Genomic DNA, 23,510 nt, shown 5'->3' on the forward strand with positions numbered 1-23,510 from the left:
CCCCCCCCTTCTCACCCCACCCCCCCATGCACTCCTCCCAAAGTGTAAGAGCTCCCATGGAGAGTCAACAAAGTCTGGCACATTAAGTTGAGGCAGGTCCAAGTCCCTCTCTCCTGCGCTAAGGCTGAGCATGGCATCCCACCATAGGGAATGGGCTCCAACAAGCTAGCTCATGCATCAGGGATAGACCCTGGTCTTACTGCCAGAAGCCTCTCCCCTGTAATCAGATTAATGAACCACGCCTCTTATGCAAACAGAGGCATCAGTGTCATTCACTAATGGGGGAATTTTTAGGATGTTGACAGCTGGCTCACGGGAGAATTAGAGAAAGAAGCTGGCGTTAAGGGAAAACGTTTCTGAGTGATGTTACCAGGCTCTGTAGGTAGTGCATTGCCTCCGATGCTCTGAAACCATGCGCTTATGTTGACATTGCCCTTTCTGCTGAGCAGAAATCATTTGTTCTCTCGAATGAAGGTCTGCAAGTTATTAGACGCTTAATAGAACTGAAACTTTGATCAGTAATATGTAGCCTTCCCAGGAGGTTGAAGTGTGACAGCTGTGCAATGTCATGAATATGCTAAAAACAGTTGAAATGTATACTGAGACTGCTTCAACTTCTTGGCATGTAAGACATATCTTACTTAAATATAGATGATAGCTGTTCATGTATGTTTTGTTTTAGCTAAACAGCTTATATATGAAAGCTCTAAACTGAGTGTGTCTCCCTCCACCCAGCCCTGTGGGCATGTGTATCTGAGTATGTGTGTGCATACACAATGTGTGTATGCAGTGCGTAATGTGCATTCATGTGAATAAATGTGGGCACACACATGCCATGGCGTGCATGTGGCGGGCAGAGGACAACTCAGGTCCCCAAGCTTACACAGTACGCACCTTTGCCTGCTGAGCCATCTCCTTGGCCCCCAATGTTATTCTTAAAATCATGTTATTCTAAACAAAATAATAATAATAGAATACTTAATTCTTAAATAATCAGTGCAGTGGCATTTTCCTTCCTCCTATGAAATAATGAAACAACTTTTAGGTGGGAATGTTAAATAAACTTTGCTAAGACAAAGCAGGTACAAATTGTCTATTCTACATGTTTTTAATGTGTTTTTTTCTTTAAAGGGAATGTTGTGGCGCATGTACGCACTATGATCTAAGTTGAGAGAGTCTACAAACTGCAGAACATTCTTAAAAGACCCGGAGAAAACAGGGAGACAGATAGATGGTAGAATATTAGTGGATGAGTAGACCAGAAGGTGCATCTGATATTTATCACTGTATTTAATTAAAATCAACAAGAACTTTTTGTAAGAAGGAATAGCATCAAAAAAACGGATTCTAAGGTTACTTGTCTATACATTTTAAATCAGGCTAAGGTACAAGAGAGTAAAGCATGAGAGTACAAAATCATATGCCGCATATTAAGTATAGACATGCATGGTTCCAGACAACAGGAATCTGAACATTTACTGTGAAAAGAGGTTACAAGTTAATAGAGTTTGTTCCCCATTATTATTTTGATCATCAGGGCAGAAGCTGCTATATATAGCCTTTTCAATGAGTCTGCAGCCTAGAGAGGGGATGTTGTATGCTAGGCAGGATGTGAGGGTGGGGAGATTTCCATACTATACACAATACGTACCTATCGGGTAAATCCCCAGGCCTAAAATATAATCCACAGTACTTTCAAGTTGGGTGCTGCACAGTGGGTGGTGTGGGATGAGCTGTGGTTTGCCTTGGGCACCAGGACTTGAGGAAGTCAGCTTGATTTCTGCATTGCCTTCTTGCTGTCTGGAAAGACCACAGATACCTGAATCTTCCCCTGAGGGTCAGCATGCAAATCACCTTGCTCCTGCCCTTGGGCTGAGAGGAAAGAAGCTGGTATACCAGACAGCTGCAGCTGATCAAAAGAGTTGTGTTGCTTAATACTGTGCTCCAGCTGTCTCCCTCCTCTGCCTTCCTTCGGCCCGGCTCTGGCTCCGCTGCACTCTCAATTGAAATTCTTCCCTGCTCAGCTAAGTCTTAGGATACTTCCCAAATTTCCCACTTGGCTCTGTTCATGCAAGGTGAGCTATCCCACCACAAATCCTATGTTTCTTTATTTGGTGTTAACACTGAAAAAGACTGCAGCTAAATACACATGCATGCACACACTCGTGCACAATCACATGCTTGCACGCACGCACAATCACATTAGAGATAAAACAAGCTACTGAGAGGTAGGGATGTGAGTGATCCAGGATCTGGTACAAAACGATGATTGCAAGTAAATAGTTTAATTCTTGAAAGAAAATCAGGAAATGTAAAACGTTAACATTGATGTGAAATGATTTTAAATTTCATTTACTGATTTGATTTTTATACCAAAAATATGTGACACTTTTTAAACTAGATTTGAATTTAGATTTTGTTTTTTACATTTATTTTTATTTTATGTGTCTATGTGTTTTGCCTGCCTGTATGTCTGTGCACTACAGCGCACTCAGACACCAGTAGAGGGCCTTGAATTCCCTGGGGCTGTAGTTACAGACTTGTGAGCCACCTTGTAGGCACTAGGAATTGAACCTGGGTTCTCTAGCAGAGCAGCTATTGATCTTAATAGGTAAGCCAGCTCTCCAGTCCCAGTTAGATTTGTATGGCACGAACCCCTTTAATTCCAGCGTTCAGGAGGCTGAAGCTGGAGGAACTCTGTGAATTTGAAGCTAGCCTGGTCTACATAGCAGCTTCCAGAACAGCCAGGATTACATACTGAAACCTTGTCTCTAAAGTAAAATAAAATAAAACAAATATTTTTTAATTAAAATAAAAGCGCTAAGCTCTCTGGCCATTTCCCATTAGTACCGACAATAACTTCTTCTCTTCTTTCTCCTCTTCCTCCTCTTCCTCCCCTGCCCCCTCCCTTCTTCTCTTATGTGTACGTGTACCTGTGTGACTGTGTGTGGATGGCCATGGAGGCCAGAAGAGGTAACTCATTACGAGCGGTCATGAGCTGCCTGATGCGTGAGCTGGGAACAGTACTCAGGTCCTCTGGAAGAACAACAAGCACTAAGTCCCTGAGCCATCTCCCCAGCCCCTATCACTGACTTCTAATAAAACTGAAGATTTTTAACAAATAACACTTTATTCTTTTATTTAAAATTAGAAATTTAAATATCATAGCAACAGTATTTTTCCAATATGTAAAGCTATCTGGTCCCATTTGTTAGAAGTATGCTTGCGATATAAATGTTTGACATTTGTGTGTATGTATGTATGTGTGTATGTGTATGTCTATGTGTATGTGTGTGTATGTTTGTGTGTATATGTTCTCCTTCCTCTGCTGGCAGAACTGTGGTGTGACTTAGAGAGCCACACCTCCCCCCCCCCTCAATCCTACACCACCCTAAATCCAGGAAGACCTAGAATTTCACATCCAAATTCCATTGCCTTGGCTGTACTGACTCTGGTCTATATAAGCACCCTCCCCAAGCTAAGCCAATGACTGAAGATACTGGAGTTACCAAACCAGTGGATAGGGTCCTTTTGCTCTACCCAGATAGAAATCACAGGTCGTCCTGGAGAAACACTCAAGCTCGGGGCTTCAGCGGCTCTTGTGTCCCTCAGCATCTGACAGCAGCAGGAGGGCGGGGCAGCAGCAGGAGGGCGGGGCAGCAGCAGGAGGGCGGGGCAGCAGCAGGAGGGCGGGGCAGCAGCAGGAGGGCGGGGCAGCAGCAGGAGGCACCCTCTAGTGTTACAGCTCCTGTGCAGACCTCTGGTAGTCGGGCCCTTAGCTCTACAGGTGTTACAGCTCTTACCTAAGCCTTACAAGTCGGGATTCCTCAGCTCTTAGAAGTGACCAATACTAGAGTTTCCAGGCCTGGTGTATCTGAGTCACTTGGCCCCAAAGGCTTGAGAGCTGTCTACAATTCTTCCAGTAACTAGGGACAGCAGTTTCTCCTCTCTGGCCCTCTGCCCTGTCGATATTTCCTCCATCCCTCTTCTTCCTTCCCAGAAAGGTCTCTCAAAATGTTCGGTCTCTTCTTGATGCTGTAGCTCTTGTCTAGTGGTCACCATCTAGGAGGCAGCCACTGCTGCTACTGCTGCTGGCCGTCAGTCTTGCGGCTCTACCCCCCTTTTAGCTGCTAAGCTTGCTGGTTCTGCAACTCAGCATGGAAGCTACTCTAAATGTCGCGGTGCTGTTGCCTTGCAGCCTGCATGGGTGCCGCTCAGCTCGGTGCACCCCTAGAAGTGGTCAAGAAAAGACCATGGCAGAAACACATTGTGGGGCTCAGTGTTGCAGCACCAGGGAAAGCAGCTCAGCGGATACTTACCAGTCCGCTCTCCGAGTGAGGGTAAGAGCTTGCTTACATAGCTCAACGTGGGGATGTGCACCGGTCACAGCTAATTTCCCACACAAGTGAAGGCTTGCTTGCATCTGCACCAATCACAGCACCACCCTCTGTACCAGCTACAGCACTGGGCCACTATGGTCAGTGCTTTCCCTCCCTGGCCGAGGTGGAAAGAATTAAAAACCATTTAACATTCACCAAGGTTCGTGAAAGCAAAAAGCCTGGTACAGATTGTACAGCCCTGGGCAGGAGCTACCCCTCCAAGAACCAGAGCAAGCAGCGATGACTGCTGTGTGGTTTCCTCGTGGCATCTGTACAGTGTTCAGAACAGCTGGTGCTGGCAGAAGGGCAGACCAGGTGGCTATTTAACTGACAGTCTTTTTGCTCAAGGCCGCTAGGAAAAAAGCAACAGTTGTAAATTCAGAAGGAACGTTGCTCTGTGGTCCCCATGAAAATGAATATGGAAGTGCTTCCTTGCAATGAGAACTTGAGAAAGCCTGATTAACACTAGCAATGAAGTTAGCATGGTCTCTACCCAGTGTCCCACAGAGATGAAGGTCCTCCTCTCCTGTATCACTGGGACTCTTCTTCTTTCATAAATTAATGTTCTCATTGTGGCATTCTCACACCTACCGTGTTCTTATTCATCCCCTCCTGTCCTCCTGCACGCCTGCCTGTGCTTCTTGCTGGTCCCTTTCCCCCACCTTCCCAACAGCCCCTTGTGCCCTCAGGTCATATGTGTTCATTGCCCTCCTCCTCTTAGACCTTCTCTCATGGTTCCTCTCCTAGGTTCATGGCCTGCACCTCTCATACTTCCCACACATACAGATTTAAATCTAGGATTCACTTATGAGAAAAAATATGTGGCATTTGTCAGATATTTTTATGAAGCTGGCTCATTTTTTAACATAGTGATTTCCAGTTCCATCAGTTTCCTGTAAATGTTATTTTTCTTTACTGCTAAATAAAGTCCCATTGTATATGTATGTATGTATATATATATATAATGTACACATTTCTTTATTCATTCATTTGTTAATGAGCATCTAGGCTTTTCTCATTTAGTCTCTCTGAAATGCTTTCTAGAACTGTTCTCATAGTAAAATGTCAGATGATTACTCCTGGCAACCGTTTTTGTGCCATAGAGGGCAGTTCTGGTAAACAGAAGCCAACACAGAACCAAAGAATGGCAAGCCAAATTATAGATGTTTTTGTGGACTACCTGGGCCACAGAATTAAACTGAAATGTTTTTACATATCTCTCTCTCTCTCTCTCTCTCTCTCTCTCTCTCTCTCTCTCTCTCTCTCTCTCAATAGTAAGAAAGGCTTTCTCAATTCATCTGTGGTTCCAAAAGCTCATAAAGATTATAACTAAAGGAGTGAAATATTTCTCCATTCTAACAGAGGGGTGCTGTCTCATCCACTAAGACACAGGAAGAGGGAAAACCAGTTCTGCTGGTAAATGTCCTCCCACCTCCAGCTTTCAGAAGCCAGGGCTTAAAGCATCAGGGAACTGAGTTCTCAAGGTACTATAAATGTCTTCTTATCTCCAGTCAGAGGGAAGAGTCCTGAATGCTTGTATTCCCCAGAAGTCAAGGAACAGGGCCTTTAAAGGCAGACTCATTGAGCCTTGGAAACCTACAAGTCATATCTAAATCCCAGTAAGACAATAGCAAAAGCTTGTGGTAGGACTGTTTGTCATCAGAGACAAGGGGGTGTCCTAGGGACATGTGTCTATCTGCAGAGACAAGGCAGGAGTGTTGGAGTCGTGGGCAGAGATGTAAAAGTCAGAGAACAGCAGGGAGTGGGACCAGTGAACTTCCAAAGAGCCCTGAGCAGAAAAATCTTGAAAACAACAAAACTTGGAACTAGATTTTGCCACAAAGAAAAGAAACATTGTGTGTCTGCATCACACCCCGAGGGGGCCAGCCCAGGGTTGCCCCTGTTACCATGCTGAGTTCCTTGCCTGTGCTTCCCTTTCTTCTTCCCACCAGCCTGAGCCTGAAGAAGCGCAGCAGAAATCCAGGTGGTGCCTGAGGGAGGAGGAAGAGGTAGAATTACAGACAGTGGGAAAGTCAGTGTGTTTGCGAAAGCAAGCCCAGCTGATGCTGAAGAAAAGCAGTGTGTGGGCTATGTGTTCAGAGTTTTCTGTTGCCTTTTATTTTAGTGCCTGTGTGCAGGCCTGCCCTCCTCACTCTGTGTGTGTCTGTGTGTGTGTGTGTGTGTATGTGCCAGCATGCATGCATGCATATGTGTCTTTGCATGGATATGTGAATGTAAGTACAGATGTCCATGGAGTCCAGACAAGGTTGCCTGATGGCTTGAAGTTGGATTTGTGAGCACCTAACCTGGATCCTGAAAACCAAACTTGGTCTTCTTCAAGAGCAGTGCATGCCTTTAACTGCAGAGCCATTTCTCCAGCCTGTTCTTAGAGTTTTGATCATCAACAGGAACTGGACTGGCTCCTTTGAAGTGTCCATTATAGAAACTTCCAACAGATGCTAGTGTAAAGACTACAATAACAACCCCGCTGTCCATCACCCAGCCACAGCCATTGTCCATTCAGGGACACCACTTCTCTCCCTACTTCTCCTCCCTGGCCTCCATTGCGTTATAATAAAGCGGATTTCAGATTTGATCGTTTTATCAATCATTTAGTGCACACTGTGGAGATCACTCTTTTCAGACAGTGATGTCATTAGCTTGCCTGAACATTTCCTAGCAGTTCCTCAGTTTCCTCCCAGGGTTTAAATGCCCCAAGATGGCTCATAAGTCCTTTATACAGTTGAATTGTTTGGCTCTCAATCCAAATTCCTCCCACATTGGAAACATCTCCTAAGGTCTTTTTCTAGTCTGTAGGTTCCCACCCACTTTATTTCTTGGGCATCCTGGGTCATTTGACCTTGGCATTTGGTGTATTCTGGACTTGCTCAGTTACATCCCTCCTGTTCTTTGCCATGTTCCTTCATCTCTTGAGCTTCCTGGCAGCTCAGATTTAGATCTAGAGCTCCGACCAGATGCATACGTGACTCTTTTCTCTCTACACAAGGCGTCCGTGTGGGTGGTTTCCTTGCTTCCTATCACATTACACAGAAGCCACACAGTGTCTGCTTGTCTCTCTGTCATGTGAAGAGTGGTCAGCCTGTCACGGTGCTGTCTGCTTCTTACTGTTGTACATTTCCCTATGAGTTTCGACATGGAGAGTTTAATAGCCACCTAGGGCCATCGTCTGCATTCATTGTTCTATTCAGGTTGTGAAACAGTGATGCTCTGTCTTTTCCTCTTCACTTCCCTTACCCTATTAAATATTCGATGACTATACTGAAATGCAGTCCTTCAAGAAAGGCAGAAGGTTCTAGTTTGTTTTTGTTTTCAGTTTCCAGAATAACAAGTTGGTTATTTACTAGCCTCTGAAAGTAGTCATTGGGGTGGCCTTTTTCAGTTTTCTTTTGAAAACTGTAGTTTTAATACCTTTACTTCACTCATCACACTTATAGGTTTTGGTGTCCAAAACTGTTCTGTCTTTGGCAAGTAGGAGCTCTTTTGTGTTGTTGGGTTTTTTGTCATTGGTCATTTATTTGTTTGTTTGCCCTGTGTTGTGCCCTGTGGTTGTGTGTGTGTGTGTCTGTGTGTCTGTAGTTGTGTGTGTGTGTCTGTGTATGTGAGCCTCTGTGTGTCTTTGTGTGTGTGTCTGTGTGTGGTGTATATGCACATGTGTAGGCCAGATGAAGGCTTCAGGTGTCCTCGTCTATCACTCCGCATTCTTTGTTCACAGCAAGGTCTCTCCTTGAAGCTGGAGCTCATGGTTTTGAGTCAGGTTGGCAGCTAACAAGACCTAGGAGCATGCAGTAAGGAACCCCTGAAAGTACTGAGATTGCAGGCATGCAGTAGACCTTGCCTGACTTGTTATGTGGACGCCAGTACCTGAACACCAGTCATTATGTTGTAAAGCAATGCTCTCAACCGCTGAGCCATCTCCCCAGCCTCCTTTGCAATTGTGTTTGCTTTCCTTTGAGACAGGGTAGCACCATGTAGCCTAGGGCTAGTTACAGGCACCAGTATGGAATTAGTCTTCTATACACCAAACTTTTAAAACCAAAATACAAATAAAGGGACTGTTTATCTTAACATGATTGAGAAAATACTTGGGGCTCTAAAATTATGCTGTAGAGTGGACATAGACTAATCCCAGGAAGTGGTTTGGAGTGTTCTGTGTCGTAGAAAATAAAACTATGTTTTATTGTACTACATAGAGACTGGGCAAATGGAAAACAACAGTTCCTCATATTCTGCTTTCCCGAGTGAAAGGGCTATGTAAAGCCTGTAAATCATTGGACCTGAATCAGCCTGGCATCAATCTACCCTTTCCAAAGTAGTTTACAGCGTGACTGAGAAGGTAGCACATGATACATCATAGTGTTAAAGTTGGGTATCCTGCCAGTAACAGGGTCCTAGAAAATATTAATGGTATATTTCTTTTTGCATTAAAAAGAAGATAATCCAGTGATTATCAGTCTTTTGTCTAAGATGGAGTGTGGAACGAGTGCTCCACAGCTAGGATGAATTATTAAATCCATGGTCATTATAACTCCAGACTCCACCTATCATGTGATCAGTCGCTCTCAACATAGAGCCTCCACAGCATATAGCACACTATAGTTCTTCCAGCGCCAACCACCAAGTCAATACCATAATAATAGAAAGAGAAAGGGGGAAATAGGAAGGTTCCTATTAAAGAGCCCCCTTCTTTTCTTGAGACACCCTCCCAAGAGCTGAGATTACAGGTGTATACCACCACATCCTGCAAGGACGCTTCCATTTCTGACAGATTCTTTTATTCAGAAATGAGTTGCATGGCTCTACCAAGTTACTGGAAAGGCTAAACATAGTGTAGGCTTTACTCAGGCAGACCACATGTCCAGATAATCTTCAGGTAATCAGTTACCACAGGAAAAGGAGAGCGAAGGAAAAAAGTCATCTTTGCGCAAACTGTATTTTGAAAAGTCTACCTCTTTTGTACGTTATATTTTCATGTCTTAAAATCTCAGAATATATTGCTTCCCTCTCCTACCTTTTCCCTCTCTTATCTTCCTCGCCATGCCCTCCCTTCCCTTCACCTTCCTGCCCTCCCTCCCTTCCCTTTGCTTTCATTATTCAACAGCATCCAATACATTACGTGAAAGGAGACAGTAATTAGCAATTTACATCTAAAAATAAACAGAGAACTGTGCTCCCACACTTTGTCTTATCCTTTGTCCCCCTCTGATCTGTGCTTCCCCTGCTTGCATTGGGACTTCTTGGTTACTAACTTCCTCATCACAGTGAACCTCATATAAGTACTACATCTTAGCGTTGTCCTGACTCTAGGTTAGACTCATAAGTAACATGCATTGCTCACAGAGCAGATGAGATTCACCTCCCAAAGACCCTCATGAGGAGATAGCTTGTTGTATGTCTCTGCGAGCTGCCTCCTTGTAAGGGTCTTTATACTCAAGGAAAAATTAGGCTAGAAGATTCCATTTGGGAAAGTCTGCAAGGCTCTCCAGAGGAAGCACATGTTGGCTGAGGCTGGCAATATCACCTCAGAGTTAACCAGAAAAGAAACAAAGAAAATGCATTCGGACGCAGCGTGCAGCATTTGTGCAGTGGCAGACACAGAAGCCTAATGTGACACCATTAAAACCATCGTGAGGCTGACAGAGGAGTCAAAAAAGGAGTCCTCCGACACCTCATACGAGGCCCCCACTGCTTCCCTTCAGAGAAGAACTGAAATTCCAACCTATCCTGCAGGTGGTAGGTGGTAGCGCTAGAATTCAAGCTTGTAGGTAGAATAACAGCCCTGTGCACATCTTTCCACGCCCTAATCCCTACAACCTGTGACTGTATGAAGTTGGGTGACAAAGGGGAATTGCCATATCAAGTGGAGTTGCAGTGACCATCTTCTGACCTTACAGGGTGGCTGTCCTAGACTCTTCATGGTGGGTCTCAGGATTCTTGAAGGTGGCAGGAGCCGGGGGGGGGGGGTTGCAGCAATATGGAGCAAGCAGAACTCAAGCCCACAGCTGTTGACTTTGAAGATGGAGAAAGAGAGCCAAGACCAAGGCCACCTGAGTGTCTCTCAGAAAGTAGGACAGTCACAGAGACAGTGTCCCCCAGATACCTGCCAGAAAGAAGTACAGTCACCGGGATTTTCCCTCAGTGAGACACATTTCAGACTTCTAAAGTAGAGAATTGTAAGATGCTTAGAGGATTGTAAGGTGCTTAGAGCCACTAAGCTGGTGGCAATCCATGATAGCCATGGGAAACTTATACATGAGCTGTGCTCCACTGACCCCTGGAGCCCTGTTCTTTTTCCCTTTCCTACATATCTTAAATGTTGCAGAGGCTCAACCAGAAACTATAAAAATGAAAATTGAATTCCTCTTATAATTCTAAGTTTCTTCAAACCTCATTTCCAAACCATATCACAAAGGATATGCATATTTTTGCATGTGCTTCTTAGCTTGGTGAATTTTGAAAGGATGTGGTCATGGCCTTTGACATCAGAGGAGGAGCTCGGCGGTGAGGCTGGCTGATGTTGATGGAGAGATAAGGGTAGAGGCAAGTTGCCTTTGAGCAGCGCTCTACAGAGCAACTGTATCCTGTTGCATTCCCAGCTGTTTCTCTCCATCGGTTGCACTGAGGGGTGATGCCCAAGGCGCATCACTTTTCAGAACTGGACCATGAACAACTTCATCCTCCTGGAAGAGCAGCTGATCAAGAAATCCCAACAGAAGAGAAGGACTTCTCCCTCGAACTTCAAAGTCCGTTTCTTTGTGCTAACGAAAGCCAGCCTGGCATACTTCGAGGATCGCCATGGGGTATGAAAACACTTGCTCTTGGCTTTGTTTCCTTATTGCTTTGTGTTTGGATTAGTTGATTTGTGGGGTAAACTTGAACACCTGGAACATGAGAACAAGTTGTGTTTAACAACCACAGAGCACTTGAGAGATCAACACAAACTCGGAGAGATCTGAGAGTCAGGTGTTAGATTTGGCTATTTCAGTTCTATTTTTCTTCTCCACAAAGTTATGTTTAACTTTTAAGCATAGAAATATTTTATGTGCTGAGTTTTGTGGACAGAAGTTGAAGTTCATGAGAAGTATATGGTATTTTAGAGGCTGTAGGCAGCAGGGTATTAATTATTGCTCATGAGGAAGTAAGAGGCAACCTAGTCCAGTCTCTATTTTACAAAAGAAGTGCTTCTTAGAATGGTGACGGGGAGGTCCTATGTCAGACTTTTATGACTTGAACTCTCCTTGTCTCAACGCACATCTCTCTCCTGAGGCCATGGGGTCACCCTTCCATGTGATAATCTGTATTTCATGGGCATGTGTATGCACAGAATATTCATGAAACATTCTGAAAGTGGTAAGGCAAGTGGCAGCCTCTTCATCCATGGCACAATGTCTCAGGAGACTAGGGGACAATGGAACACAAAGTATCTGCCTGAAGAAGGGTTCCTCCCTAAAGTGTCGGCATAGCTAGATGTGTCTAAAGGCATCTGCCTATTGAACAGCAGCAGTGACAGCAAAGCAAATGAGTGCATGGTCAGAATATAGTTTAGTAGAAGCACTGGGTTGGGGGTCAGAAAGTCGCTGTGCTTCCCACTGAGTGAGTGGCCCTGGGCAAATGTCCTTCCCCATAGACTCTTCTAATTGTAAATGAAAGCACTGGACATCAACCTGAGTTCCAGCCCTCCTTTCAGAAGCCTTTGGTTGTGTGCAGTGCCTCTTGGTTACTCTTCCTCGACCACTTCTCAAAGTGTATTTGATTTCTCTTCATGTCGTTGTATTATTTTTACATTATTAGAGAGCTGGGGCAGAGATAAGTACTAAGGTTTTAGCTGTGTGGTCACTGAGTCAAAGATGGTTCCGTTCCTTGCTGGTTTCTCACTAGAAGATACAGATGGGGGTGGCAGGGGGGTGAGACCTGATCTTTGAAGGTTTTCATGAACTTGGAGCAGACAACTTGGGAGGAAACCTGGTCTTTTTAGTTTGGGGTAAAATAGTGTTGCGTCTCGCTCCACTTTTGCGGTGAAGAGAATCACTTGTCCTCAGCAGGGCCTCATGATAATTTACCGATATGTTAGAAGGCACACAGAGCTACAGAAGTGCAGGCCCCATTGGTCAACGGCCAGGTGCTAAGCTTTGAGCTTGGAGGATTCACCGTATAGAACTAATAAATCACATGGCATCAAGTTTGTGTTTTTGTGAATGAAATATGAAGCTCACATTTCGTAAAGAAAGCATAGTCACACACTTTTAAATAACTTCACAAAATGGATTCTAGACTTTCACCAGTTTTTTAAAATATTTTTTAATTTTTTAGATTATAATGTCATTTATGTCACTTCCCCTTCTCCTTTCTTCCTCGAAACTCCTCCATGTACCCTCTTTGTTCTCTCTCAAATTGTGTGTGTGCGTGTGCGTGTGTGTGTGTGTGTGTGTGTGTGTGTGTGTGTGATAATGTCATCCATATAACCCAAGCTTGCACTTGAAATCTAGCCTCGGTCTCCAGAGTGTTCTGATTATAGGTAGGTGCCACCACTCTGCTTTACTTCTTAAGAATCATAAAAGAATTCTAACACAAGCTGCATGTGGTGGTGTGTGCTTATAATCCAGCACTAAGGAGACTGAAGCAGGAGGATCAAGGTAAATTCAAGGACAGCCTGGGCTTCTTGGTGAATTCCAGGTCAGCCTTGGCTACTTAGCAAGACTTGATCTCAAAAAAAAAAAAAAAAAAAAATACAGCCGGGCGGTGGTGGCGTATGCCTTTAATCCCAGCACTCGGGAGGCAGAGGCAGGAAGATCTCTGTGAGTTCGAGGTCAGCCTGGTCCAGGCTAGTTCCAGGACAGGAACCAAAAGCTATGGAGAAACCCTGTCTCGAAAATACAAAAAAAATAAAAAATAAAAAACAAACAAAAACAGAAATAAAAAAAGAAAAAGTTTCATAAATAATTCATTTTGTGGCCTTTGTTTGTAGTATATAATGTTTCCATGATGGATATGTGTGTGTGTGTGTGTGTGTGTGTAAAATCAAATTTCTTGTTTTTTAATACCAGTGGTTTACATTTAACATTATGAAACTTTTTAAAAATCATTATGGGAATATTTTAGTTACTCATGGTCACTGAGTTGTTGTTATTATTGTACATGCCTCAGCTGTATACATTGCCCAGGGCCATCAGTGAGCACAAAACAGTGCATCACTTATAAATATATACCTTGCACTTGTGTGAAGAACTCTCTTGTGATTTCAATAAAAGCTTCAGTCCTCCCCATCTGTGAAGTGGGTATGATGGTAGCCCCCATTTCATGGGAACGTGGCCCAGATACAGATAATGGGTGTGAGCTAAGCTATTGAAATTAACATTTGGCAAATAGAAAAAAGTCAGATGTTGGCAAGTTCACCATGCAGCTCAATTCTAGACATAGCATACTGTTACCCCATCAGCGCCTGGGAAACGTTGACTGTAATTTGTGTCGTGTTCACATCCCCGAGGGAACTGGCAGGCTGGCACAAGGTATTCATCCTCAAGTGATGGGAAAGGCTGAGGGAGGAATCAAAGCCAGATAAGAGGAGGGCCCTTGATGGGAGACACACACCCATCGTGAGTTACACAAGCCAGGGTCACCCCTCTTAAGCTCTTAGCTTCCTTTTCCCTCTTCTGCATCTGTAAAATTGTGTCCCCTAAAGTTCAACTCTCTGTCAAACTGTGACACCACATGAAAAGAGAACAAATGCTAGCATTTGTGTTCAGTCCAACCGTAAACATCTGCGCACACTGTCGTATACTCTGAATGGCTTGAACTACGACTTAAATATGAATGTAGTTTGGGGACTGTATGCCTGTCTCCCTGAACTTGTGCAGTGACCGTGGTTCTAAGCTCCCAAAACCTTCTCCATCCTACTGAAGCGGTGGATCAGAAAGACAGAGGGCTTCCAGGTGGTGTCATGTACACGCATAGCTTCAGATGCTCCCTGGGCCTGCCAGGCATTTAGTAAAACGGTCTCTGGTATCTGCAGTGCCTTAGCAGAGAATGGTAAGCATGCTGGTAAAAGTGGGTCGCAGTCACTGTGTTAGTGGAGGGGAATCATGGAGCCCTGACTTGTAGCATGTGTTGATTTCTCTGCTATAAATAAGTCCTTCATGGAGCTGGGCTGTAGCACAGTTAGAAGAGTATCTGCTTAGCATGCACGAAGCTGAGTTCAATCCGTAGCCCTGCATATAGTAAGCACAGGGATACACAACTATAACCCCATGCTCGGGAGGTAGAAGAAGAAAATCAGAGGTCCAAGGTCATTTTCAGCTGTTTAGTAAGTTTGAGGCCAGTCTTCAAAACATGAGAACCTATTTCTGAAAAGAAGAATCCCTTTGGCCATTTCAGTTAGTGAGTGTGACATATGGATCACAAATTCCTAAAAACACAGCAGCGTGCTCTCATAGGCCAGTATAAGGGAACCTAGCATATCACTGACAGACTTACGTACAGTCTCTGGGGAGCTTGTTGACAATCAGAGGACAGAGGAAAGAAAAATCAGAGGGTCCTGAGCATGAAATGGAAGGGGCAGCATAGATGGAGACAAACACTACAGGTTGCAAAAAGCAGTGTAGCTGAAAAGAGCTGTGTTCAAATCCTACCGCTCTCACTTTGTAGGTGTGGAATCTCAGGTAAGGCATTTCAGCTGTTTAAGGACTTTTTCCTATCTGTAAGCCCTGGACCATAAGGATTCTCCTTGTCTCACCAGATGCCAAGGGCATTCTAAGAAAAGTCTGCCACAAGCTTTATGCCCACTTTGTGACATGGCAAGATGGTTACTACCCACCAAGCTCCATCATGGTCTTCTGACAGGATTCCTTATTCTGATGACTCTTCGCACCTCAAGGACCAAATTTGCCATGCTTCCATGGTGTGGGATATGTTCCCACCTAACGAGATGGAGTGAACAGTCAGGATCGTTGCCACCCCAGCTCTTGCCAGATGAGAGTCTCCCCTCCCTGAGCTGCGGTCTAATCTAGCAGCAGAACCAGCTCTCCCGGTGTGCAGCCTTCCCGAATAAAACAGGACAGGTGGGGGGATGGTCCCTTCCCTCCCTTTGGATAATGCTAATTCTGTAGCATTATCAAAAACATGCTTTCGGTGTCAGAACGATCTGGGTCACAGATCAACTCTCCCACTTGAGCTGTGTGACTTGCTACAAACCCTGTAATGCTGTATGTTCTCGAAACTGCCATGTTTTTGAAAGACTGAGTGTTCCTTTTTTAAATTTTCTTTTTAATGAGGTGGAGGTCACCATTATTCTAATAATTAGCAATGACTAACGTTGGACAAATACTACAATCATTCTGTAATAGGAACTGTTCCCTCATTTATAAGCCCGGGAAGAACGTGGAGAGGGTTTAAATAACGTCCCTGGTGTGCCGTATGTCTCCAGAGCTGACACAGGGCCCGTGATAAGTAGTGCTTCTTGTGATTAGCGGTGTTGCTGTCTAACTATTACAAGATGTCATGTGTTCTTGCTCTATAAAGGGTTCTGAACATCGACACCCCATGTTCTCTCGGTCTGTCACAGTGACGTACGTATGAGCGCTGTCCCTTCCGTGCACACTGCAGGATAAATCTGCACACCCCTCCACTTTCTGGAGCTCTGGTCCATGTCTTAAACAACCTGAACACATTCTGCCTGCATTTCCTAAGTTGCTTTCCCAGAAGTCCACAGTCTCATCTGGCCCTGCTGCTCCTATCATGTGTCACCCACTACACTGCACAGCCGCCCGGCTGAGCTCTCACATGGTGCTGTGCTCAGTTAACGTGGTCCTCATCATAAGTGTTCCCGTTGGCCCGAGGCACCAGAATCTAACACGCGGGTCTCTTTTTGTCTTCTCTCTGGGCTCCAGTCCTACCACACTGTTCATCTCTAAATGTCCCTTCCTTGGCGAAACTTCCCTTGAATTCTTAAGACTGAATCAGGCTCCCGTTACATTCTGCCATGGTAAGGTGCACCCTTTCTTCAGCGTCTGTGCCAAAGTCATAATCACCCATTTACTAATGTGAGCCTCCATTAGACTGCAGCTTCGTGAGGACAGGTATCTGATGGTACCAGCAGTTTCCACAGTGCTTCCTGCCTCTTGAGATTCATTAGTTTTTGTTTATTTGTTTGTTTGGTTTTTCTCTTGTGAAGGGAGTAGAAGGAAAAAGGAAGAAAATACAGATTCAGGGTGGGATGGTGTAGCACAAATGAGCCTTGTGGGAAAAGGGCTCGATACTGAAAGAGTAAAGACCTGGCAGAGATCAAAGAGACGGTTCAGGGTGTAAGAATAAGTAAAGAAGAGTTCCTGGGAAATACAGGGATGGCCTTGTCTTAAGCAAGAAAGAGTTGGGTAGTTGGAATTCTCAGAGATGCCCATGGGAGCTTCCAGCTGCTTCAGGAGAACCATCCACTCTGTTCTCTTTCCCCTTCACCATGACTGTCTTTCCTTCCAACATGGTTACAGCTAGACCCTCTGTGGGTAATATTCTTAAAACTACCTGAGCATTTCTGCTGGAGACTTTCACCAGTCATGATCCCTCCTCGCTCCATCCTAATGTGATTTCATCGATGCTCCCTGCTATGGACAATCGAACTTCCATACCAGTCTGTCATCTTCCACAGCACCAAGACTGAAGCTTTAAAATTATAACTCACATGCTGCTCTCTACCCTAAAGCTCTGTGTAATGGTTTAGAATACGTAATTCTCAGCTATGGCCCCAACGACCCTTCTGCCCATCTTTCTGATTGCACTTGACACCACACCAGCTCTGTGTGCCTCAAGCGTGTCTGCCTTCTTTCTACACCTTCAGTGCTTCGAGTTCACTTTCTTTTGGGGCCCTTGCACTCAGGACTAGAGCGAGGCAGTTGAAACACATACTTTGGGGGTGCCGTTTCTCATCAAAATACAGATGCTCCGCTGGCTTTTTGGAACAGTCAAGCTTGCCTCTTCCCTCTTTCATATTTTCCTGTTTCATCTTTAAAAAGCTTACAAACAAGCTGGGCGTGATGGCGCACACCATTAATCCCAGCACCCAGGAGCTAGAGGGTCTTTGTGAGTCTGAGACTGGTGTACCCTTTCGTTACTTCCTGCAGTGAGAATAAGTGTCGGTAAATGTTTTCAAGAAGAGAACGTAGGTTAAGAGAGAGGATTAACTAGAAAGCAGAAGAGCCTTGTTTCTACAGGGTCCAAACAAGACTCACACATTGATGTCCAAAAAGACACACGTTTGAGTTGTAAGGAAGTTGGCTTAAAGCTCTTCTCAAATTTTCACAAGGCTACATGCTACATATTTAGCTAATTTCCTTAACTAATAATACATTTTCCTATCTGTCGGCGACTTATTAGGATACCAGAAAAAGTAGGGTCTTCCAGGATGTGATTTTCGTCAAGAGGTGAGTTGGGGGTTGCCTTCATGACACTCAGGAGTCTCACCAAAGTGACCCAGAGGAGGAAACTGCTCTGAAATGTTTTTAAATGCACATAAAATTCCCCCTGTAGATCACCTGACTGTCCTTGAAAGTCAATACCAGTTTTGTTAAATTTATTTTGTTTTTTTAAAAGAAAATAATCTTTTTTTCATTTTACATACCAATCCAAGTTCCCACTCGCTCTACTCCTCTCATTCCCTCCACCTACCTCTCTACCCTACCTCCTATCCACTCCTCAGAGAGGGTAAGGCATATTGCTTTGGGGAAGATCCAAGGCCCTCCCTACTATATATAGACTCAGCAAGGTATCCATCCAAAGAGAATAGGTTCCCAAAAAGCCAGTACAAGCAGTAGGAATAAATCCTGGTGCCACTGCCAATGGCCCTGCAGTCTGTCCTAGCCACATTCAGAGGAACTAGTTTGGTCCTATGCTGGTTCCTTCCCTGTCCGGCTGGAGTTGCTGAGCTCCCATTAGCTCAGGTAGACTGTTTCAGTGGGTGAACCCATCATGGTCTTGACCTCTTTTCTCATATTCTCACTCCTCCCACTCTTCAACTGGACTTTGGGAGCTAAGTCCAGGTCTCCACTGTGGGTCTCTGCCACTGTTTCCATCAGTTGCTGGATGAAGGTTCTATGGTGACATTTAAGATATTCATTCATCAATCTGGTTACAGGGTAAGGCCAGTTCGGGCACTCTCTCCTCTTTTGTTTAGGGTCTTAGCTGGGGTCATCCTTGTGGATTCCTGGGAATTTCTCTAGTGCCAGGTTTCTTGATAGCCCCATAATGGCTCCCTCAATCAAAATATCTTTTTTCTTGCTCTCATCTCTGTCCTTCCTCCTTCTTGACTATCCCATTCCTTCAGGTTTTCCTCCCCCACTCCCCTTCTCCCCTCATCTTCCCCTTCCTCCCTCCCTTCACCCCCACCCCCATGTTTCCAATACAAATTTTTATAGAGATTTAATAGGATAAGAGGTTGGCATAAGATGTCATGTCTCCATGAAATTTCCATCAATCAAAAGTTGTTCATAAACTGTTATTTACAATCTTATATTGTCATCTAAAAAGGGATTTGTTGCTGTGTGGTGGTGGTGGTGGTGCATGCCTTTAATCCCAGGATAGGGAAGGTAGAGGCAGGTGGATCTCTGTGAGTTCAAGGCCAACCTGGTCTACAGATTGAGTTCCAGGACAACTAGAGATGTTACAAAGAGACTTGTACTAAAAGCAAAACAATAAATAAAAAAAAAAACAAACAAACACAAAAGGGGGTTATATACAGACTAGTTAAAGAACATAAAAACTTTAACAGTGAAACTTTAATTTGAAAATCCTTAAAGGATAAGAAGAGATCCTTCCTGAAAGACTAAACTGAAATGTACAAGTTTATGGGGAAAATGCTCAACTTCATTAGCCATCAGGGAAGTGAAAATCAAAAGCAGATTAAAATATGATTGTTTCCAGCTTCATGTTCTCTTTTATTGGATTATTATTTTGAAAACTTCATACCTGGGTCTTATGCCTACATCACTCCTCACCCTTCTCTGCCCTCTCCATCTCCACTGTGCCTCTCATTCATACCCTCTTCGCCCTTAATTATTGTTCCATATTGATTACTGAGTCCACGTAGCATTCCTGTGTACATGTATTCAAGGTTGACCACTTGGGGTTAGACAATCTAGAGAGGAACTCAGCCCTGGAGGAGACTGATTCTCCATCTGTTAGTAGCCATTTATCACCAGTAACTTCATCTAGAGGTAGAACCTTGAGGAATTTTCCATCTGTGTTGGCATATCAACTGGCTTGTCATTATGCCTGTCTTGTTCAGGCAATCATATTGTTGAGAGTTCACGAATGTGTTTTCCCTGTCGTGTCTAGGGAACATTACCTAGAACCAGGCATACTGGTTCTCTGACTTTTAAAATATTTCTGATCCCTCTTTGGTGATGTTCCCTGAGCCTAGGTTTAGGGGTTATGTTGCAGATGTACCCATTGGGGTTGAGTAGCCTGCTGACACCTCTCCTCTGCATTTTGACCAGTTGTGGATCTCTGTAATAGTGTCTGTTGTAATAAAAAGAAACTCTTTGATGAATGATGAGAGCTACATGTATCTGTGGGTATAAAGATAAATATTTAGAATACAGTTAGAAATTACATCTAAAAGTAGTGGGTTCTCTTCTAGGGTCTATGACTTCTCCAGTTGGCTAGGTTTACAATAGTAATCATGAATTCTCTCCCATAAAGTGGGCCTTAAGTTCAACTGAACAGGTGTTGGTTATGCCTAAGACAAAAGTGCCACTATTGCACAATGGGGGCTGTCTTGATAGGCCAGTCATTGTTGTGGTTTGTAGGCTTAATTAACAGCTGGGTAGGACTACCAATTGCTCCTCTTCCTTGTCAGCTTACATAGCACCTTCTGAAACCTCTTTTTTAATTTTTTATTGTTTGTTAATCATTTCTTAAATGCCTACTGTGTCACAATCAATGATGTGGGTGTGAGGAATACAGTGTTAAATAAGAACGAGGTGTTTGCCCTCATAAGCGGGTGGAGGAGACAGCGCATAGAGAAGAACATAACAGCACATGGTAGATAGAGATGGGCAGGCTCTATGTCAAACCTCAGTAGCAACTGGGGCAGAGTTAGAAGGAAGTGTGGTTAGAGAAGGAATCTGTATCTAGGCCAGAGTCAGAGTTCGGGAGATGATAGATGTTCCAGTCATGTTAAAATAAAGAAAAAGAAAGAAACCCAGGATGGCATTCTGTGCAGTGGAACTGCAAGCTCGAGGACCCCGAGGTAACTTAAAGCTGGACCCATGTGAGGAAAGAACTTTGAGCATAGTTCAAGAGAAGGCTGCAGTTTGAGAGTACAAAACCCAGGCTATGAGAGCCATCGTGGGCCCTGGCAAAGAGTTCGGGCTTTATTCAAACAGCAAGAAGCTACCCAATGGTGGGGGACACCATCTGTTCTGTGTTTGGAAATGGTTGTTCTGACTGCTGTGGGGCTGGAGATTACACACAGGGCAGGCCAGAAAGCCAGGAAGCCAGGAAGCTAGGTCAAGGCTGTTGGCCCAACATGTAATATCTCATCCCATGGGTTATTCTATGGTTACTTTATGTTCTAGTTTTCTTGTGTCTTTCGAAGGGGTTTTCTAGAACCAAAGATAGGAGGAAGTTGGCCCATTTTATAACCTGGGTCAGGACTAGGTATCTCATAGCAATGAAGACAGAAAACAAGTTAGAATTCAATTAAATCAATATTGATCAATACCACAAAAAACAGATTACCATACTGCTAAAAGTAGTTAATAAAACAACTAGATCTAAAACATTTTGTATATTTTTTTGTCAAAAGCTATCAAATTACTGTGCAGATAAAATTTCAAATACTTAAAATTATAATGTGTGGCAATTTTATATTCTACTTCCCCATTCATTCTTTTACATAAATACACTTTTGTATGTCTATATGGCCTTAAACTAACCATTTTCTCATATATCTAAATTTTTAATGATTTGACCTATCCATTGCCAAGACAAACTTACCTGTTTTCTGTGCCCACATAAACATATCTATCATTTATGACTCAACATTCAAGTTGTTTCTCAGCATAATGAAAACAATATATAATAGAAGACTACCTTTTTAAAAGCTTTTTTAAAGATGAATTTCTTTGTAGAATAACTAGATCATAGGATAATAGTATTTTACAATTATTTATTTAGTGTAAGAGTAGGTGCATGCGTGCCACAGTCCACAAATGAAGCCAGCAAACAACCTTTGGAAGTTAGTCCTCTCCTACCACCTCGGTTCTGGGGATCAAACTCAGTGCCTTTACCCGCTGAGCCATCTCATCTGCTCGGGATAAGAAGATTTCCTGGGCTCAACCATTGCGACATCATTTTCCAAAGAGCTGAAGCACTGTACAAGCCGCCAAAAGTGGCCAAGTGTTTGTTACAAAATCGTTCGTATTTTCTAAGAATCATTTATTTTTTCCAAGAAGAAATTACTTTTTAAAAAATCCATTGCTGTGATTTTCAATTACTTTGCTTTTAAAGGCATCGTTTTTTTTTGGGGGGGGGGGGGGGGTGTTGTTGTTTTTGTTTTGTTTTGCTTGTTTTTCTGTTTATGTGTGTAGAGTGTGCAATATGTGTGTCAGTTTATAAAATGCCACCAAGTATCCAGTCCTGTTTGAGGGAATGAAAGAACACTAAAAATTCAAGAAATTAAGGCCTGGGAGAAGGAATTCAGGGGCCACTATCAGAATCACAATACACTTGTCCGTTTAAATAGTTCAGAGGGAGAAATGCCTGAACAACAGGTACAGAGTCCAGGACACTTATGTATACAAGGACAGGGTCAGGAAAGATGGGGGGAGGGTGTTCCTCACCCACCTTCACCTATGGGTGCCTGAGCCCCAGGATGCAGTGAGCAGATAAACCTGCTGCCCCAAACTGACATCAGATCTTTCTCAAGAAAAGTAAGTCTAATAAAAAGATAAAGCATATTCTCACTTTGTCAGCATAAAACAATAGAACAGAAGGTCCTGAGCCTGCCCTTGCACCAGGAAGCATCCCTTAGTTTTTATCCATCATAGCATGCTGAAAAAAAAAATACCTTTGAAACCTAAAAATAAAAATAAAACGATCCTCTTCAAAGCTCAGAGGCATTAGACCAGGAATTCTCTCGGTGCTTTTGTGCGTGTGTTTAAACTGATCCAGTTGATCGTGTGGTAGAGCCAATTGTTGGGGCTCGGGCCTGCCCCCTCCTCCGTGCCTGTTGGACTGCTCCCCTGTGCCTCTGTCACCTGCATTTGCCCATTTTCATCTCCACACAGAAACAGACAGAGCAGAAAGGTTCTGGTAACAGGCCATTTACAAAAGAACTTCTTCCATACATAATATATCTTTATTTATTTGTTTGTTTGTGGTTTTTGGAGACAGGGTTTCTCTGTATATGACTGGTTGTCTTAGAACATAGCTGTCTGTAGGCCAGGCTGGCTTGAACTCACAAAGATCTGTCTTCCTCTGCATCCAGAGTGCTGAGATTAAAGACGTGCACCACCACCACCAGGCCCTTATTTTTAAAGTAATCAAATGCTATGTAGTGACAAAACTTCCAGTCTTTGTCCCAAACCCCATTGCTCAGCCTCAGATAAACCAATATGAGGCTCAGCAGATAAGGCCACTTGCTACCAAGCCTGGTGACATGATTTCAAACCCCGGGACAGATATGGTGGAGTGAGGGAACCAGCTCTTATAAATTGTGTTCTCCATCTACACACACACACACACACACACACACACACACACTAAAAAGTTAACAGATGCCAACAATTTCTTACATACTTTCCAATGATGCTTTATTCATATACATGTAATACAAATAGAAAAGCCTGATTCTTTGTTTTTATACAGTGGCAACATAAGCCATACACGCTACTTTAACGTTCCTTTCTCTCCATTGGCTAACAGCCTAGTTTAGAGGTCAATCCAACATAGATCCGCACAGAGCCTTTTCATCTTTTGTGAATGTAAATAAAACATTTCCATTGTATATTGAGTGTACTTCTAGCTGTTTTGGTTTTTTTTCTTTTTTTTATTAAATTTATTTATTTATTTATTTATTAAACATTTCTCCCTCCTCCCCACCACTGCCTCCCATTTCCCTCCCCC

General features: G+C 43.6%; 1 protein-coding gene across 3 annotated transcripts in view; it reads left to right on the plus strand.

Annotated features, from left to right (window-relative positions):
• Window positions 1–23,510, plus strand: part of Itk (IL2 inducible T cell kinase) — a 104,880-nt gene that overhangs the window by 33,710 nt on the left and 47,660 nt on the right. The window contains exon 1 of one of the 3 annotated variants that reach the window (XM_050138670.1): window positions 10,950–11,197. The exons of the other annotated variants lie outside the window; for them this stretch is intronic. Within the exon in view, the coding sequence (XP_049994627.1) occupies window positions 11,060–11,197 (138 nt within the window). The 5' untranslated portion in view covers window positions 10,950–11,059. Of the gene's footprint in view, window positions 1–10,949; window positions 11,198–23,510 lie in introns of those variants that run through there. 3 annotated transcript variants of the gene reach the window in all.

This window comes from Alexandromys fortis, unplaced genomic scaffold (assembly GCF_014885135.2).
Source record: "Alexandromys fortis isolate MF-2015 unplaced genomic scaffold, M_Fortis_MF-2015_v1.1 scaffold_11, whole genome shotgun sequence".
In the NCBI taxonomy this organism is placed as follows: domain Eukaryota; kingdom Metazoa; phylum Chordata; class Mammalia; order Rodentia; family Cricetidae; genus Alexandromys; species Alexandromys fortis.